Genomic DNA, 20,585 nt, shown 5'->3' with positions numbered 1-20,585 from the left:
CCGCTCGACAACAAGAGCAGTTCTTCCTTTCTAACTGCCTGTTCACCAAGCCAGAGAAAATATTTTACTGAGTTATGAAACTGGGAGTCAGCCTCCCTGCGTGCTTTCCTCTGCTACTGATATGCTGTGCTGTCTTAGGCTAATTAAATCATCTGTGTTCCTGCTTCACCATGCCTCAGGCTGACAGTGGGCTTTGTGTCCTGTTTTCATTTGTTCCCTCCTGCAAGTTTCCATCCTTCCCCAGGCTGCTGGGCTCACCCTGACTTCCCCCAGGATCTACACTCTCCTCTCCCTTCCTCCTGCATTTTTGAGAACTGATGTTCCTCAGAGCTTCCTGTTCTGTTGACATCTTGCTGAAGGGATGGGATGAGGTGAGGCTTCTGCCAGTAGGAATCCTGTGTGTACCTGCTGTTTCTAAGGATATGTTTTAAAACAAGGATTAGCTGCTGGATACAACAGGTGGTCATCTGGGTAGGTGTTGGTCAGGAGTGTGTCCAATTGTACATAATTCTGTTGTAAATTATAGAATAAAGATCTGTACCTGTGCCTGGCCTGCCAAAAATAATAGAAACAGAAATCCCAAGTCCTCTTTTGAGTCTTGCTCATACCTCCTTTTGCCCACAAGCCCAGTACTGACATCTGCAGTCACAAGTTCACACATCCATTTTCTACTAATCCCTTTCTGGCAAGGAGCACCTGGATAGCAAATAAACACAGATCAAATTCCATAACTAATGGCCAAGGAGGTCTGCAGCTGGAGACTTCTCTCTTTCAATTTGAAGTCAATGCAATCTTACATTCATAGAATCATAGAGTCATTTGAGTTGGAATGGACCTTAAAGGCCATCTAGTCCAATTCCCTTGCAGTGACCAGGAACATCTACAGCTAGATCAGGTTGCTCAGAGGTCCATCCACCCTGACCTTGAATGCTGAAAGCCATAACCCCTGCCTCTTTTCCTTCAGTCCTCAGGTACAAGCATGCTGTACATACATCCTCCTCAAGCATCCTCAACACAGTGAAAAAAGCATTCAAAATCTAAAGCACAGACTCAAATTCTGATGGCCTAGAAACAATACACCAAAAGGTTTAAGTACTTATTTCTGCAAGTGAATAAATGCAGACTAGTTCTTCTGTATAGTCCATCCACCCAGGCCACAAAAATCAATGTAATCTCATGGCATATGTAGCACACCTCACACGGAGCTGTTTCAAGTCCCTTTCTTCAATTTTGTCAGTCCCTGCCAGCAAGGAAGAGCCAAGGTCTGTATGAGGATTACTCATCAGTCTTCATCTAGCACCACAACATTTCCTACAAGGAATCCCCTAGGTGCTTCACAGCCTCCACTTAAAAGCTAATGACTGAAGGTTATTTAAGAAAGTCTCTGATCCCAAACAGCAAAAGCTGTCTCTTCCTTGTGGCTGATATCCAACCTTTTCTGCCTCTTTGCCACTGCATTTCCTATAGATCTGAGACCTCCCTCCACGCCCTTGCTGCAGCACTATCTCAGTCAATGTTTGCTTGTCAGAAACCCTGGTGTTGGCTCACGCCTCCTGGAGAGATCAGCCCATGCTGCTGCTCCAGCCAGAGCAACAGAATTGCAGCTTCTGTGTTAGGATGAACGCTCGTTATTTCCAGAACTCCTTTCATTATTATTTTTTTTTTTTCCAGCACTCTTTGTATTTAGTCCCACTGTAAAAGGAGTATCTGAATACTTCCACTTTTGACTGCTAAGTCTCTCCCTGCTCTCTTGGCTCTGTATGCAGGAATAGCAAGGCAAACAAAGAAAAGAATATCTGTCTCCACCTGTCTCCTGCTTCCTAAGCCTTTCAGACTTCACTTCACAGCTGTTTTTATATTAAAAGACAGATTTGCTCCTTTCTATAGCCATTCTATTTCTTCAGCTGCTTATTGCTGTGTTCACAAAAGTCTCACATTTAAGCTATATTTCTCTCCATTTGTACTTTATTTACACTGACTGTCTCAAAATAAAATTGAAAAAAGTAACAGATCTGCTGCATCCATTCAATCCCATCAGCTTCTTCCATCATCTCTGATGTAATTCTTTCCTCCTCATAATGAATTGCCCTGAGTTTTCCCTTCCACATCAGAAATTATGTTCCTCCCCCAGGGTCAGATTCTACTAGATCCTAAGTGCTATAACCCACCATCAATGTTTTAGAGGAAAATAAATAAATAAAAGCTTTCAGATTATTAGCAAGGCCTAGAGTTTTCATAAACTAGCGTTATCAAAAACTTAGGCACCCCTGGCAAGCTAGAATGTTACTTATCTGTTGAGGAGGGAGAAAGAGATGAACATATTGCTTTGCATCACTGCTAAATACTAGGTGTCATAGTTCTACCATCAGACAGAGCCAAGCCACCTCATAGAAATTTTCTGTATGGGCCTGGTTTGAAGCAGGGTTGCAGAGTTGCACACAGATGATCATAGTCCTGTTCACTGGGCACCGACCAGAAATGAATGTTAGCCATATTAAGATCCTTTCATTGATTTTAGATAAGTGCTTTCCAACTTGGGGTATCACAAACCCAGAGAGCACACATGGTAATCCATACTGGTGCAGGAAGAAAATTTTGTTTGTATTAAGTAATAAAAATCTAAATAGTATTTATTTCATCTCTATCTCATCCTTTTTTAATTTCTTTTTTTGAGTGCATTTGATAGTCTATGTTATTTATTAGCACAGTAGCACACATGTACAATTTACAGATAAATATACATCAAAAAACTTCTACTGATAGAGGTGGACAACCGAACAACTTTGGAGACCATTGCTTTAGAATACTTCAGTAATAAGATCCAGGACTAAAGCAGCCTATCTGACTCACTCAAACGCTCACTTCAGCAGAGTTGAGTATGCAAATCTGTCAGTTTCAGTAAGGCTTGATGTATCACCAAATGGTTTTATATCAGTATATCCAGTGGAGTTGGTTCCCTTTCTGACCCCGGGAAAACTATTTCTCTTGTAAGAAAACTATACTGTTGCAAAGCAGCAGTAGTATTGGACAGAGGGACTTTTGCATTGGTATAACAGCTCCCTTGCTATTCTACTTATAGTACATTACTGTATTATCATTATAGTAGTACTGCATTCACATACAGAAAAGCTTAGGATTTAAGCATGTGTTTATGAGCTTTCCTAGATTCAAGGCATAATGTGCTTTTTTAACATCCCTTGACACTCAACTTTGACTTAAATTTGTATTGCTGACAAATCAAAAGGATGTTCAACAGCCTTATGTTTTTCTCTAATGGAAATAAATTTCCAGAGCACAAAGTTGTTGTGCAGTCAGCCATTGAAATTATTAATTCTATAAGCAAGACTGAGCCTGCAATATGCATAATGGTAGGAAAGGAGGGAAACATCTTTCTACCATACAAATCTGCTGTAGTCATTCCCACAGCCTTATCATCATCCCTGCAGGGCCTTATGACTGTCACTCAATAGACTGCAATGACTTTTCTCAAGCCTTGACAAGCAGATTACAATTGATGTGTTCTTCAGGGAGCATGGGAGTTCCCTTTCGATCATGGGTCTTACTGTTAGTTTCTACCACTTAGACACAGATTTGATATCACAGTGATTGCTGGTGTGTTTATAAGAACGCCATTTTTAAGGAGCAATTCAGTCACACATGCAGTGGCAAGCTGTGTAACATCTGGCCTCAAAGCTCCTCATACAGTCAAAGCAAACAGGTTATGCTTTTCAATAAACACACTAAAGGGACTGACAAGTATCTTAAAAAAAAAAAATGTTCCCCTTTGTCATTCGACAAAGGCCAAACTCCTCTTATACTACATAAAAGTAGGTGGAATGACTTCATGTTCGAAGTTGCTTTCCTTAACCTGTGATTGCTCTTAAATCCACCTTTATTCATCACAAGAGAACAGGGTCAAGGAAAATGACAAGAAAAGATCTATAGCACCTGTGTCCTGTGGATTAGGAAAAGGCAAGCGAAATTCTCTCTGGAGACAAGGGGAGACTTCCGTTTGCGCACATTTAATGCCTTTTACTCCAAAAGCTCAACTAAGGGGCAAAGAAGCAGCAGATATTTCATGAGATTTTCTTTAGAATGACAACACATAAGACCGGCAGTAGGAGTAGGTGACTGTTGTTTAACAGAAAGCTCCAGACTCCAGAACTACACTGAAAGCTTTTTGCTCATAAGAAGTGGATAGAGTTGCTTTACAGAGCTAAACAGTTTTTCCTTGGTTATTCATTTGGTCTTTGTTATATTTTACTTTAATTATCTTGATAGTTTTCATCGATTCCTGCTGATTAGCTAGAAACTCAAACGCAGGCATAGGTCTGGATGCCAGTTTGTTCTTCCACACAGAGTCGTTTTTACAAGTGCTTCAGCAGCGCTACTAGCAGCGCAGCCTTCTTTACTCTCATACTGCATGGTTTGGCAAGATCCTCCCCTATCATTCTTCCAAGTAACCTACACAAACATTACTATTCCTAGAGAAGCAGGTCTGCATTTCAAAACAGAAACCAGCTTGTGAAAAAAGGTTGAGGATACAGGTGGGGAGTTAGCTGACAACACTTCTCTCCTTTAGGGTCTCAGGCTTCAGTCTAGCAGAAACCATTTGAGGCAGTTAATCACAATATCTTGAAGTCAAGCATGTTTTTCTTGGGCACCAGTCCCACACTTCACTGAAATGAATGCTTGTGAGGTTAGGTATATTTCTGATAACCAAGTGTTGCTCTAAACAAAAGTGTTAGTGGTAGCAATGTCAAGAAGAGTCCTGGAAGACATAACAAAATTGAAAAAAAAGAAAAAAGAAAAAAGATGAGCTTGAAGAAATTGCTTAGCAAAGACCTCACTTTCTCTTCTTAAGTTACAGGCAAGGCAACTTATTGCAGCTGTCTACAGCAGTGATCAGAGGAAGCAAAATTTCAAATGAATCTGTCTCTTTAGGAAGCATTTATGCTCCATCAATATAATTATTTATGACACAGAACAACAGTGAGTTCAGCTAATCTTAAGAGGAAAAGGAAAGCAACAGACTTTTTTTTTTTTTTTAATAGATGTCACTTGCTTTTGTGTACATCTTCCTGCTTCTGGAATGAATGTCTGAGTGATGACAGGCTCAGGTAGTTATGCAAGCAAGGGAAGAAGGCATTGGGAACCCAATCCATGCCCTTGCCCATACATTGAGGGAAGAGATGGGAGAATATTTCTTAACTGCTCAATGCAATGAATTTGAGCTATCACACAGTGCCTTAGCCTCTAAATTTCTACTAGGATCTTGTACTGGGCAGCAGCATTACAGATGCATTCACACCTCAATCCAACTAATATGCTGGCTCAGAACATGCAGAGACAGCAGACACCTCAAAGCTCAGCCTTCATCCAAAAAGGAAGGTCAGTTAATCATGGGATAACCAAAGCCACAGAAAAGCACCATTCTGATTAGATATGACAGATTTTGCTGAGCTGCATGAAGTGTTAACAGGCTGAAAGGAATGCTAAGTTTGATGCTGTGGTGGGTGTGACAGTTGTTCACATATTGCATCTCCCACACTCAGATCTCAAACATCAGCTGTAGCAGGTGTCAGTGAGAAATGTGGTCTAGAGGCATCTGGCCATATTGCAGTATACTAGAAGTACCAGCTGCCATCTTTATGTGGCACTAAGAACAGGCAGAGCCTGCTTTCACATGACTTCATTTCAACATCAACTGGCTTTTTCATAGAATCATTAAGGCTAGAAAAGACCACAAAGATCATCAGATCTAACCATCAACCCATCACAACCATGCCCATTGATCATATCCCTCAGCACCATATATTTGCTGCAGGACAGGCTCTTCTCACTACACATTTGCTGTCTAATAAGGATAGAACTTGAGCAAACTACCTTTAAGCAGGGGCATTTCAAAGTGCTCTCATCATTTGTTTTTGCATGAGGTAGGTGAGAACTCAGTATCTGGAAGACCCTTTCCTTCTCCTGCCATAGAAATGGACCTTGCCACATGACAGAGCAAAAAAAACAAACAAACAAACAAACAAAAAAAAAACAACATACACATAAAAAGCTCAAATTACTAAGAAGCAAAGTGTGAACAATGAATTCCTGCCCGAGACTATTTGCAATTTTAACATGGACAGTGGAGACATGGAATCCAGTAGAGCTCAGAATAATAAAAAGGGAAGTTCATAATGAGTAAAAATATGATGCTAGGAGGTGAAGGATTAGCAAGACCTATATTAAGGTGCAGGAGAAATGGTTATTTTTATGACAGCAAAGAATTTTCTAGAAAGAGAAACAGTTAGAGAAACTAAATGCTTGCAGCAGAGAAGAGGTTAGGAAAAGGTTATAGTACAGATTAAAAGGATTCACTAGCAATGGAAAGTTTCAAAGTAAAGTTTTGAACAGCTTTTGTTATACTTGTTTCCTAGCTCCTTTTCTGATTAAAGCACTGTGCTAAAGCATTCTCCCTTCAGCTGCCCATTTCAGCTTGAAAAGAAAAAAAATCTCATCTCCTTTTTATCTCAGGAAAAAAGCTGACATTAGAACAATTGGTAGCACACTCCTCAATGTCAAGCTTCTCCAGGTCAATACTGAGACCCTTTCTCTCCCTTTAGAGTCAGCCTTTCAGCAAAAGGCTGAAAGAGAAGGCATCGTTTGTATTTTAAAATCTGACTTGCTCAATTTCTGCATCTGCTCATAAAATTTTATCAAATGTTTCTACTTCAGCATATAGCACCACAGATAGGTGCTCTTAGGAAAAAAATGCTCATTTAGTTTCTTGTCATTGATTCAATGAGTGACATTCAACAGTTAAAAAAACAGAAGAATTAAAACTGATTTAATCTCACCAGCATCATTACCAGTGTAAGTACATTTTAAATTCCTAGAATCTTTCATTTTTGATGCCCAGTTTTACAGCACCATTTAAAAAAATATATCCATAGTTGAATATTTTACACCCACCACCTGCCCCAGAAAGCAAGTAGCTTTCAGATTTGCACTCACAGAGCTCAAAGTGGTTCATATTTATCCCAGCCTAGTGGAATTAGGGAATTAGATACTTCTGGCTACATTCTTGCACCTCCTAATCAGAAACAGCCATGTCTCATAAAGAAAGAGCTAAAAGGCATTTTTGCAAAATAAAATGGAGAAAAAGGGGGATGAAGAAATAAGTAAGGTTAGGGAATTTTTCGGAACACAAATTTATGATAAGCTAGGTGCGATTCAGCTGTCAAGGCAAGGATTTTGCCCTGGTTTTTGAGACAAATAATGAGGTTCATCAGAGGATAAGTTTCTTGAGTCTGAGGATAGGACAGCACAAGCTACAGTGCCTGCAGCAGAAACAAAAATATAAATAATTAAAATGTTGCAGGTTAGTTAATATTTTTGGTCTTATTCCTCAAATACTAGTAGCCTCATAACAAGATCCAAAGTGAATCCAAATTCAAGGTAACAGCCTAAGCTAAAACAAAGAACACCCAACAAGTACAATCTAAGAGAAAGAGGAAACCTGGTAAATTTAAGCTTGTTACTCTTATCTCAAGATTTTTTCAAGATTGAACAGATTTGAGTGAAAAGAATAACAACCATGGGCACTGAGACAAATTCAGAGCAGTATTACTCACTTGTATCATAAACAAGATACCCTACAATCATACTTGAATTATATATCAGGAAAAGGACCAACCTAAGCAATATAATATTCTTTGCAAGATGAAGCAAATTTGCAAAGCTCACAAAGAAGTGAGAAAACAAATTTCTGAGAAACATACACATTCTGTTGTCTTTCCTTGTCAAGACACCTATTCCATGGTCATAAATTACTGCAGGTGACTGGATCGTGGACTCAGTTGAGCATATCAAAGACCTGTGCCTGTGTTCTTGCCTGTCATCACACTTTACAGTAGTATTCTTGGTGTTTTACTTGCAAGGAGGGTCTTCATACCTCAAGAGAGTCATAGACAAAAGTAACTACAGACCTAGGTGCCACTGGATGACACAACAACTAAAAGATTCCCAGGTGCTGTGAGGATAGCAATACAACTATTTGGGTAATGCTGTATCCAAAAACTAGTTTTTAAACACGCAAAATGAGGCCTAGAATTAATCACGTGAATAGAGATACAGTATGCATTGACATGCAACTCATTACTCTAGCATATGATAGAGACAGCAATACTCTGAGTAACAGCCATATAAGCCTGGGCCACTGTACTAGAGCAAGAGGAAAGGGAGAGGTTCACCCTAACAGATGAGAAGGCCTTCTATGAGCACACAGTTCCTTCCTGCAAGATATACATCTTCACCCCATACCCAAAGCTGAGGCAGACGATGCAAGTAGCAAGTCTTTTGCCTAGCACTCCAATATACAACTTGCCACTGAGCAGCTTTCCTAGCGTATACATCTACCTTAACCATTTGTAAAACAGCAGAAAAGAGTGCTGCAAGGGATATGAGAAGTCATTTAATCCAAGTCTCAACCAGAGATTGGTATACATACTAGGTGTCAATCTATTGCAACAGGTTAGTACAGCTTGTTCTTAGGTTTCCTGAGACAAACCAAGTCTGCCGCAGTATTACATTGGCTGAGAGTTTCTATCATGACTGATTTAATTCTCCATCAATTCAGCTTAAGCCTGTTATTCATTGTATTTAATTTCCATAGCAGATAAGGCAGATAATGCCCTTTTCTACAATAGCCTTTACTTATCCACATGGCCACTTAGTTTATAAACAGAATACTGAAACATGGTCCAGTTGGTAGATTTTCTCCTTCTCTGTTCTCTCTCTCCCTTCACATTTGGCTGCTTACCTCCCACTTGGGGTGGTGACCCAGACTCACTCTCTCCTAAATGGCAAGTCAGTCTCATCATAAATCTTGTAAGCTTTTCTGTTTAAATATTTGAGGAGGATGTTTGTCTTTTCACAAAAATATGACACTGAGTCACATTCATCTTGTGCTCAGCTTCATCCTCCTGTTCCTTTTCTATCTAAACACTTCTTCCCCTTCCCCTCCATTTTGCATTTCCACTGTTAATCACTGCTGCCTTCACACTATGTGTTTCTCACATGCACTGCACCCTTTCACTCCCCTGGGCTATTTCAGGATGTCAAGACTGCATGAATTCTGAACCTGTCCTCCAATGTACACATAACCCCTCCCAGTTGTTTTATCTAAAAGTTTAATGAACAAATTCAGTAAGTTCATCTCCATTAAGGAAGGCAGTTTCAAATTTCCAGAAAACAATTTCTCCGTCAAAATACTTAAGCTTCAAATTCAAATGGAAACAGACCGTTTCAGTAACAACAAATTTAGTGAGAATGTAATCTAGCCCTCACCAGGTATCTAACAGATCAGCTGTTGCTGCATCTGCTCCTTCTCACCTTCAAATTTCAATGTCTGCAAGAAGGTGTTTGCCATGATTGATATAACATAACACAAAGCACTCTGCAGAAATCAGAGCTAATAACGGCAAGATGGCTCCTGCCTTAAGAAGATACCTCTGATTCACTGTAGGAAGGGAGGAGACAAGTCTGACAGGAGCACAACAGTTGTAGTTCTCCAGTCTTAGATTGCTCCTAACCACATGCAAGCACTCCAGGCACTAAAAGCATCAGTTGATACCTAGTTTCATACACAACAAAAAGCACAGGTAATTTTATGGAGAAGAAACTTGCAGAGCACCTGCAAAAAAGGCAGGTTCTGAAGACATGACACAACACTTCAGGACTGGAACCAGTCTCCCCCTGACCGAGGAGAGGCTGGGTGCAGGCAGCCAGAGTTACATGGGCAGAGAAAGAAACCCACAGAGCAGCCTGTATGTGGACTGGAAGAGCTGCCCAAACAAGTGCCAAATTCCTTCCCACCTCCTCTTTTGTGGAAGAGACATTTCAGCAAAAGCAAAGACTTTATTCAGAGTTTGTTTCAAGGGACTATCCTAGGGGCTCTGACAGATCAAACTGTTCCTATGGCCCTGGGTCTCAGGTTATCCCCCAGCGCACTAAGCCTCACCCCCAGCATGGCTGGGTTACACTTCCCACAGCTTCACCTGGCCATGGGTCTCCCTGCCCAGATGCTCCTGGCTGTGCGAGAGTGGGTCCCAGTCACCAGGACCTGCACTGGTAGGGAGGCCAACTATTGTAGACAATCTGTGATGTCAGTTAAGCCAAGCCACTACCCAGCAGTACAGAAGCAGGTGAAGGTCTTTTCTGAAGGGGTAAAGGGGTCATTCCTTTTCAGATACAGCCTCCTCAAGTAGAAAGAGTACTGTAGTTTATGCCAAAAGCCATCACTCCTTTCTGAATGAGATTAGCAACACACTCAAAGGCATCTTTCCTTACTCTTTTTTTAAAATTTATTTTTAAATATACTATTTGCAGGAAAGCTAACACTCTGGAAGAAGCCACAAATCTCTCGAAGGCACTCCAAGTCTTAGTGCTTCATTTCTATTAGTCTCAAAGAGGATAACAAGGGGTAATTAATGCAGATCTTACCAGTATAAAACTTCATACTTTGTGTTTCACTTCATTTGAAACTTCGCCTGCTTGTCGGAGGGGGTTTGGAGATTCGTGATCTTTGAAGACCCTTCCAACCCAGGCCATTCTGTGATTCCATAAACAATGACTAAATGGTAGGACAAATTTTTATGTAAAAAATAACTACGATACCCTAGAAATGGGAGAAAGTCTTCAGTTTAAAGAGGTCTTCTCATTCCATGATCCATTCTAGTAACACACTGCTTTGAATGATTAAATAAGAATTTACATTCACACATGTTCTTATATCCATCATATAATGTCTCCAGCATGAAAGATGTAAGAGCATTTCACACTTTTCAAGACCATATTGGGAACCTATCAACCTAATCCAAAGATAACTCATTTTTGCCAGGCCACTGCAGCAAGGCAAGTTATAAGATCCACCACCTTGACCTCTAGTGAAGGCTGCCTATTTCTTGCCTTGCAATAGCAATCCAGTTAAACTGTTCTGCCCCAGTACTGACAGAACAAGTAATACTAGGTCCCCACCCCAATTACCACAAACCATATGCATAAAAGCATGCATGAGTTTCAATATATGTAACTCCTTCCAAGTAATTTTTCGAGGCATTAACTGACAAGATTACCAGTACCCAAACCCAGTCTGCATTCTGCAAGCAGGGAGCATCATAACAATGATGACAGCTACACGTCCACAGCAACACACAGATCCCGGACTGCACAGCTCCAGATGCTTCCCAGTGGGAAGTCAGCCAGCATTTACCACTCAAAAAAATGCAGATGACTCCACACACTGGATAGACAAATTTTCCACAGCAGTGAATTACGTAAGTAACTTAGAAGAAAGATACTCTTTTCATGCTGCAATCTATTTCATACACACCCACCTCTCTGCCACATGTAATCACAAATGAATCACAGTTATAATAGCATCTGCTTGAAGTCTGTTTTCTGTTCATTCTCCCCTTTCCCTAAAAAAAAAAAAAAAGCCAACCAAAACCATTTGTAACTACTGACAGGCCCACTGTATCCTCTCAGTCCAGTAATCTTTTTGTTCAAAACAACTTCTTTCCCCCACCCATATGGACATAAATTACTCTTTGCTACAGTGACTCCTATTTATCCTTCTCTGACAAGATTTTCGCATCTTTACAGTGTGATACATCAACCATACTTCAGTTTTACCAGTTCTCAACTGCACAGCTAAAGCCTTGTATTGCTGTGTTTGTTCTTTAGCCTTCTTAATGAAAAATATTGTTTGTTATTAGAAATCATATGAACCCATGATGTCCAGGAGAGCAAAATTGGAAGCAAGTCTACTAATCAGGTAATCATTAATATCAGTCATCTTCACAGAAAATCAAGGGTGATAATTCAGAAATATTTATATGAGGCCAAAACAAGCTGCAGAGCCCTCTAAAACTGTTTCCCTGCAGTCCTTCACTCTTGAAACTATGGCTTCATTTTTGCAAGACCCATTCAGTTATGTATCTGTTCATTTTCAGATAGAGACTGTGACTGATTAACATCCTGTTTGAAGTGGGAGCTTGGATAAGTTCCTAAAAAGGATGCCTTGCCGCAAAGAAGCGAGATGTCAAATGGTAGTGTTCTCATACATCTGTCTTATGTATTCCTTTGGAGTCCACCTGTTCTATTTTCTAACAACATGCAGAAATTTCAGCAGTATTAGGAAGAATAAGGTATTTTAGGGACTATACTCCTCTGACCTCTAGATAAAATGTAAAACTGTACCCATGATTATCTTCCCTTTGAGAAGCACCTTTTACTTCCAAACTGCTAAATCCATCTGCTCCAAGTTTTTGAAAGACAAGCATGGGAGGAAAACTATACAAAACATGTAAACAAACAAGCACACCTAAGACAAATTTCCCACTTCTACAGAACCCAGGACAGCTTCTTGTGGCCCAGCAGTCTATACATAATAAGCAAGTCAATTCAGCTATTAGCATCCTCATTAGGCTCAGGAGAGAGGCCAGTTTCCTCTCCAGGCTGACTTGGAGTTAAGTAAACGAAGGAAGTTGTCAGCATCACAGAAACAGTACAGCAAGCAAGTGGACATGACTATTTGTAGGAAGTAACCTATTTCTTTGAAATGGCCCCATAAGTAACTGCAAGGGGAAAGGATTCATTTGATGTATTACAAAAATCAAGAAATAAATAAGTTTTTCCCTTGTAGACGTTCAGTCAGTGTCTATAGAGAAGACATTAATTTGCAGCAGCATTTATATATCTTCATGTCTCAAGTACTGACCAGGATTGGCTCTCTGTATAAAAGCAGAGAATAGGTACTTCTGTGAAATTTATCAATAGTATGTTATTCACAAAATATATGCTCAATCACAGAGTTATACACAAAAGGATGGGAACATGGCTAAATTGCAGTAAATTTTAGAATTAAGAAGGCTGTCATGAACTTGTATTACAATGATGATGGAAGCAGGAAAGTGTGTTCTAAAACCATATAGAAAGCACATTTAGGTTTCATACGAGGTATGATGTATTAAGCCCTTGCATTAATCCACATCTTTAGCAAAACATCAAGCCTTTAAGTCATCCAATAAATGATCTGGAAAATTGTAATGTACATCTTTCTGATGTATTTATCATACCACATAGCAACATCACAAAACATCCAGGAAGCTATAAATAACTTCTACTTAGAATGCAAGAACAGCTCATACAGATATGCCATTTTCCATGGTTAAGCAAGTCAAAAGCAGCTAATTCTGATGACAGAAGTAAGCAATAACATGACACATCAGAGGCACTTCACCAACTTACAGACAGAAAATCTGGCCCAGATATTTCTCAAGTAGAATACTTCATAAGCAACTAAATAGCTTTTACAGGTTTTCTTATACCTCTGGAATCTTTAGCTATGGTCCTCAATTGAGTAAGAAGAGTAAGATGAAAGCCTTCAGATACAGTTCAGGACTTGAACCAAGATGATCAGTGTTGTTAGATGGCAGCATGTATCTGGCCATCTTTTACGACCCAGCCTGACCCAAGAATTCTTTGTCCTGTCTGCCTGCTGCTGGAATACTGTCTTCTCATCTGCCTTCCCATACAAGTCTTCTATTCTTGGGAAGAGCACGCAACACTGCATGTCTCCCTACAACTCTGATTTACAGTTAGAGATACTTAAATAACACTGAAAGCCTCTCCCTTTCTACCTTGTTCCTTTCCTCTCCTTTGATTATTTAACTTCAGCTGAATTATTTAACTCTGCTAATATTGTTCCCAACACAGGTCAAATGAACAACTCTGTGCTATACCTGTATCTATTATACTGCGAGATTCACTGCTGACTAGCTTGAAGGCTAAGTTTTCATTGTTCAGCATTCATAAAGCAACAACAATGAAAGAATTCCAAAGAGTGAAGTCCTACCAGGTGATGTACAAAGAGGCACTTGTGAATTATCACAAGGAAACAAAAAAAAGAAAAACCAACAACTTTTACTTGAAAGGTGGTCACACACTGGAATAGACTGCCCAGAGAGGCTGGAGCCTCCTGTTCCTGGAAATATTAAAATCCCAACTGCATAGAGCCTTGCAAAAACTGCTCTAGCTGACCATGTTTTGAGTAGGAGACGTTACACTAGAGGATCTTGAAGTTTCTTCCAATCTCAACTGCTCTTTGATTCTGTGGTCTTCACTCACTGAACTGAAGGGCCACTGGCTGCAGCTTTTCTTACTAGTTAGCCCCAAATCAAGGAAACTTATCACATGAGTTTTACACACTTCAGTTCCATGTTTCAAATCAAAGACTTAAAACCAAAAACAAACAGCCTGCCTCTCCAGTATATGCTTTGGAAGTATTCCTGCTACTGAACAGGATAGTTAAATGACCAAGCTTAACGTAATGTAATACCCTTTTATTTAAGCAAACCTGCTGAAATATAAGTATCTAAGATTAAAGAGAAGTTTGTGAAACAGATCACTTGCCTACTACTAGTACTGGAAAGAAAATACCACTCAAACCAAGTACTAGAGACTTTTATTCAGAAGCTGTTGCAGATGAAGCTGTATCTAGTTGGCTCCCAGAAGATGCATGAAGTAGACAGTTCACTACTTCAATTTAGAGCTATCCCTTGCTTCTCTGACAGTAGCTGGAACATGCTATTATCCTGTATGCATGCTATTTCATCAACACAACCTCCCTTGAACAGATGTTCTCTCATGTGCTAGCCATCATGGAATAAATGACTATTTCCCATCACGTGGCCCTTTGGAAAAAATTAGTCTCCTAAGAAGTATATTAAAAATTACTTCAAATATTCATTTAAACCTCTTCTAGGTAACAAGGGAAGCCTGACTGCCAGACATGGACTATGCAACTTCTTGAGTGCAAGCTGTTCTACTGGACTGAATTCTCCAAAGATATCTCACAGCACATTTTGTGTCTGACATATACTCTGAAAGCCCATAAGAAGCTAGCTATGCTCTCCAAACGCAACCTGCTGAGGAGGAGCTGTCTCAAACTGTCAGTAAGGAACAGCCCTTACGTTTTGTCCTTGGGTTTAGGTCTAAGAACAGATTTCCGAGAACACAAAAATGAAGAAAACAGTAGCACTGATTGATTGTAACTTTGAGGACTTCAGCAATAATTTTTAATCAAACTTCCCTGCTACTGCTGTCATCCTAAAACATGATCTCTAACAACAGGATGGCTTTTACATCTAAGAACCAATTTTCTAGTCACTGGATATATAAATAGGGGGAGCATTAAACTCTAGGGACACAGTATCAGCTGCCCAATTCAGGAACATCGAGATGCATTAATACAAGAATATTCGTATTTCTAGGACCTCCAAGAAGAAAGACCAAAAGCAACAGCGCCCATGTTTTATAGAAAGTTTCCTGGTCAGATTACTAGGCAAACAGAGGAAAGCACTACTCAGAGCCACCCAACTCTCTTCACCTCTAGACTTTCTTATCACTGAAGGATGTTCACTCTGTGGCTTTCAGGGCTACAGAGAAGAGCACTATCACTACAGCTCCTGTTAGGGAGAGGTAACCTCAGTCAGTGGTGATCCAGGGTGATGGCAACAAGCCTGGCGGAGCTCAAGATGCATTTGGACAATGCTATCATAAATAGGATTTGAACTTTGTGTGGTCTTATGTGGAGCCAAAAGTTACACTGAATGATCTTTCTCATTCCCTTCTAACCTAGGGTATTCTGTGAAGAAACAGCACACATGTTAAAATAAGTTTAAGGCAGGAGGAACCAGAAATCAAGGTTTTACATTGAGTTTCTAGCATTCACTAGCCCACATATGAAGTAGTAATAGTTGCTTTGTCCGCATTTCAATTATACTTCCCCTATTGTAATAGCACTTTCCCAGCTCACTCAGTCCTCCTCTCACAGGAAGGGAAGACAGAAAATCCACCCATCCTTCCTTGCAAAAGGAAAGTAGTGTTTGGGCAGAGGTCAGATCTCCTTTCCTGGAAGCCCTTCTCCCTCTCTGTAGGTCCACTTCCAAACAAATTAATTTTACCTTCCCTGCACAGTAAGGTTTGGAGAAAACGGGAAGTTCTCTCTTCAAGACAGTGAGAAGGGATATAACAAAACATTCTGAGATCCAACATTTCCTCAAGAATGTAGTCATCCTTTTAAATACACATATTGAGCTACCCACAGACTTGCTGGAGCCATGCACTCTTTCTCAAGGGAAAGAATTTCAGCACCTCCTATACACCTTATATCACAGTACTCACATCATTACTTTGAAATTTATGGCAAGCAATTGAGCTCCCTTGTTTCCTCAACTTATTTTGATCAGAGCTGCATAGTGCTACTATTTATCAGTTCAAAAATCAGGGCATCACAGTATGGCTTGTATTTTTCTCAGCAACTAAAGAGAATGATTTTGCAGAATAGCTTAACTGAAAGTAACACCAAGAGCCAGAAAACCATCCATTCTAACCTCAGTGTTAGAGTTAACAGCTACCTTGGATTCTCACAAAGGAAGTCTGATGAAGCTATTCATGTTTGTGATATTTCTTTCGCAGAATCATTAAGGTTGGAAAAGGCCTCTAAAATGTAGCCAACCACCAGCCCATCCTCCATCATGCTCACCTACCACGCCCCTCCATGCCACATTCACACATTTGTTGAACGCCTCCAGGAACCATCTCCCTGGGCAGCCTGTTCCAATGCTTGACTACTCTTTCAGAAAAGAATTTTTTCCTTATTTTCAAACCTGAACCTCCCTAGCACAAAAAAGACACTAAGCACCCACTATTTTTATTAAATTGAACAGAAAAAAAAAAACACAAAACAACCTAGTAACTGAAAATGCCTGAAAAAGGGGCAGAAAACAAGTCAGGGCTATAAGCAGCCTATAATTAAGTGTTGTGCAGTAATTCTCTCCAGTCACTTCTCTTTCAGCACCCAAAGCTGATACAGCTCCTTCCCAGTCCATCAGAATGCAGTACGTGGGCAAGGCAGACAGACATCCTCATGAGTACACATAGCTACTTGAGTCCAGACTGAGGGCATACTGAACTGAAACATCTCACACTGCCAGCAGCCCCCACAGCATCTGGACCTCAACTGATATTTCATCTCAGAAATACAGTAAGCCTGATAACTCTAGAGACTAATTCTAGGGATAAGTACAACACTTTGTTAATACATTGAGGCTGGGAAGGGAAAGGCATTAAGTAATTATTTTTTAGAAAAGGAAAAAGGTAAAGCAATAGGACTGTCTGCCTCTGGTTAAAAAGACCAAAAGAGTATCATAAATGGCTACTTTTCTCTTGATAGCTTTAGCTCATCCTTATTTAGAAACTTTAAATCCTTTTCTGTCCCATACCTTCCCTTTCCTACTGGGGCTGTCTCCTAAACCAAACAGCTTGACACTAGTTTGATCCTAGTCTGACTCAAAGATCTGTTTCTAGAATCAATATAGCTGATGTTTCATGAGACTTCAGTTCTTAAATACATTTATTTTCTGGCTGAAATCTCAGAAGTATAGTAATGGAAGTACATTGCATCATCTAAGGCGAGAAGACCATACTGAGAAGCTTTTGTGCTAATTTCAATTTTATCTCATTCAAAACTTCTTTTTAAGATCAGAACCTGGAAAGAAAAGATTCTTTCATCCAAAACTTTTTATTGAGAAGAATTTGTTAGTGCTGCATGCTTGACCCTACACTTCTTTCTTGTATATTTCATTACATTTGTCCATTAGGTACAGAAAGAGGTGGTGCCATTGGAAACAACAGTTCTCTTCACATCAGCTGAGTCCTCCTCTTCCGTGGTGCTGTCCCAGTCTCCTGGGTCAGAACACTGTCCAATGAAGTGGCAGTAGTGACAGTACAAGTGTGCTCAGCACGGACCTAATTATGAGATATGCATTGACCAAAGCCAGTTGATCTACAGACTAGAATTACAAGAGTTTGGTTGTACAATGCAGTAGTTTCTGTAGTCTGGAATAAGAGTAGTCAATAAATAAATAATAAGAGTGTACATGCTTCAGACACATCAAAGCACTACACTATTTGAACTTTTGCCAAACCAAATCACCATGCTACGAACAGCATGCAGCATCTATTATCATCATTAAGATCAACAGAATGAAAGGGCAGCAGCAAACTCTACACCATCTATTACTAGGAGGAAATATTCACAGTAATATCCACATGCCTATCTCAAGAGGCTTCTGCATCTATTTCTGACAACAGCAGATCAGACTCTTTCATTTCAAAGGAAATCTGAATTCTAGAGTTAACAGGTCAACTTAATTTTCTTTCCCAAAGCAACAGTAAAATGCGAATCCCAGTTCTATTTGTTAGAGTGTATACTGCCTATAAAGTAATGATATGAAGAAATAAGCCAGTGGAGGCACAGGAAATTAAATGATAATTAATACCAAAATAACATCACACCATGAAGCCTGTGGTCCAGAATCTGATCTTAGACCAATCTGATGAGTTGAAAATCAAAGAGTTCCTTAAAGAGGCAGATCAGCTTGATATTTAAGGATATTACAGTGTCTAGAGACTTCTGGAGCTAGGGGGAAATGGCAACTTCTTTTTCACATCTGCCTGAAGCACCATGGAACTCTGAGTTTCAGTGCCAGCTCCACTTCAGTCCCTCATCCCTAGCTGCTCCCTCAGGTAGGTTTCTACCCATCCCACTGCACAAATTCCAGCATACTACACCAGGTGTAGAAGCACTCACCTGCACTGACATTCTAATAGCAAAGTGAATTAATTAAACGCTGTAAAAAACAAAAAAACAAACAAACAAACAGTGAAGACAAGCAACCTTAGGGCAAACAAGCCATCCATCAGCTCAGTGGAGCCAGGCAGTGCATACCCTTCTGAGACACAAGCACTTCATTTGATGCCTCACCCCTTTGTAACCAACGACCTGTTTTTGCAAAGCTTTTCCCCTCCACAGCCAACTTGGATGCTCGGCCCTGCCGACAGATGTGTCAGCTGACGGAACCCAGCGGTGCAACTCGCTACACAAGTCGCCCCGCACAGATCCGAGCTGCCCGACCGCCTGCCGGTTCACCACCCTCAGGATTTCACTTCCACCACGCACCACGCAGAACGGTTAGGATGAAAGAGAGAGGCACGAAAAGCCTCGCAAGAGGAAGTCGCTCCGCTCCGCGGGCAGCGGGTCGAGCCAGCCGCTCGCTTCCCCGCGTGTCCCCACCTGTGGGCAGGGCCTTCGCAAGCGCTGCCCCGGGAGGAGCCCGCACGCAGTCCCTCAGCACCCCGCTGCTGTCCGCGCTCTGCGCCTCGGGGAAAGACGTTTGTGACTAAGCACGCACGCGGCCCGCACCCCGCACGGCAGCCTAACGGCCGGGCCGGCCTCGGGAGGCACCCGCGCCCCCGATGCCCGCTTGGCACGGCCGCACCATCGCCCAGGCCTCGCCGCCCGCCCCGATTTCCCCGCGTACCGCTGCTATCCTTGAAGCGAGGCGGCGGGACGTCTCGCAGAGACCGCGTCCAGCCGCCCGTCTCCGCGTCCTCCTCCTCCTCCCCCTCCTCCATCGGGCCCGGGCCGCCCGGCACCGCGCCGCCTCCTGCTTGTCGTTGCTGCTGCCGCCGCCGCTCCGCCGGGGCCGCCGCCGGCCTGGGGACGCGACGCCGCGCCGCCCTGCTCCGCGGGCACGGCCCCTCCGGGCGCCCCTCCGGGCGCCCCTCGCCCTCCTCGTCGTCCTCCTCGTCCTGGGAAGAGGCGGCGGAGCGGGAGTCGGCCGAGGTGCTGTAGAACGGGTTCCCGCTGCTGTCCTGGCCCGACTCCCCGAAGACATCGTCTGAGATCTGCAGGCTCTCGTAGCGGGAGCGGGCCGCCTCCAGCAGCGACAGCGCCTTCCGCCGCGCCGGCCCGCCGCCGCCCTCCGCCATCATCTCGGCAGCCGCCAGCAGCCGCCCGCGCTCCCCTCGGGGCGGTTCGGCCGGGTCCTGCGGCCGCAGGCAGCAGCCCAGCAGCAGGAGCGGCTCAGGCACGGCGGCGGGCAGGCAGGCGGATGGGCGAGCTCCACCACCGCCGGGGCTGAGCCCTGCCTCCCGCTCCCGCCCGCACCACCCGCCCCTGTGTGTGTGCAGGGACATGGGGGGAAGGAGCCAGCTCAACATCTCCAAGTACCACATCCAGCCAATTACCGCGGCACTCCTCGCCCGGGAGGTGGGGTTATATGGGAGCCGCGGGCCAGCGCCGACCGCCTACCGGCCGCCCCTCCGCCCGCCGCCGCTCCGCCCATTTAAAACCACAGCGCCGGCTGCGGAGCTGCCGCCTCTGCTCATCGCCGCCGGAAGGGGGGACCCTCCGCCGCGCCGCCCCCGGCACGGCCCCGGCTCCCATTGCGCGGCCTCGCCTCCCAGCACGAGCCCGCCCCGGGGCCGGTCCAGGCTGGAGCTGTCCGTCCGGCCCGGTGCTGAAGGCGGCCCCGCCGGAGCTGTGACGCTTGTTGCGCTGCTGTGACTGATGGAAAAGCAATATGGTGGCGCAAGGAGAACGGGGAGGGGAAAGTAAGCGTGCTTTGAGTGGGTTAGTTACAGATGGCTCAGAAGTGTCCCCAGAGCAATCTACGGGTTTCATA

The 20,585-nt window shown here is 42.6% G+C and overlaps 1 protein-coding gene across 1 annotated transcript in view; it reads right to left on the bottom strand.

The window, feature by feature from the left end:
* Nucleotides 1-19,893, bottom strand: part of PGBD5 (piggyBac transposable element derived 5) — a 73,993-nt gene extending 54,100 nt beyond the window's left edge. The window contains exon 1 of the mRNA XM_042826618.1: nt 19,440-19,893. Coding sequence (XP_042682552.1) covers nt 19,440-19,893 — 454 coding nt within the window. The remainder of the gene's footprint in view (nt 1-19,439) is intronic.
* Between the last annotated feature and the right edge of the window lie 692 nt (nt 19,894-20,585).

This window comes from Centrocercus urophasianus, unplaced genomic scaffold (genome assembly GCF_019232065.1).
Source record: "Centrocercus urophasianus isolate 14NV4802_14NV808 unplaced genomic scaffold, USGS_Curo_1.0 seq_10, whole genome shotgun sequence".
NCBI lineage: Eukaryota > Metazoa > Chordata > Aves > Galliformes > Phasianidae > Centrocercus > Centrocercus urophasianus.
The sequence above is the reverse complement of the archived record's forward strand: the minus strand, read 5'-3'. Positions and strand labels throughout refer to the sequence as shown.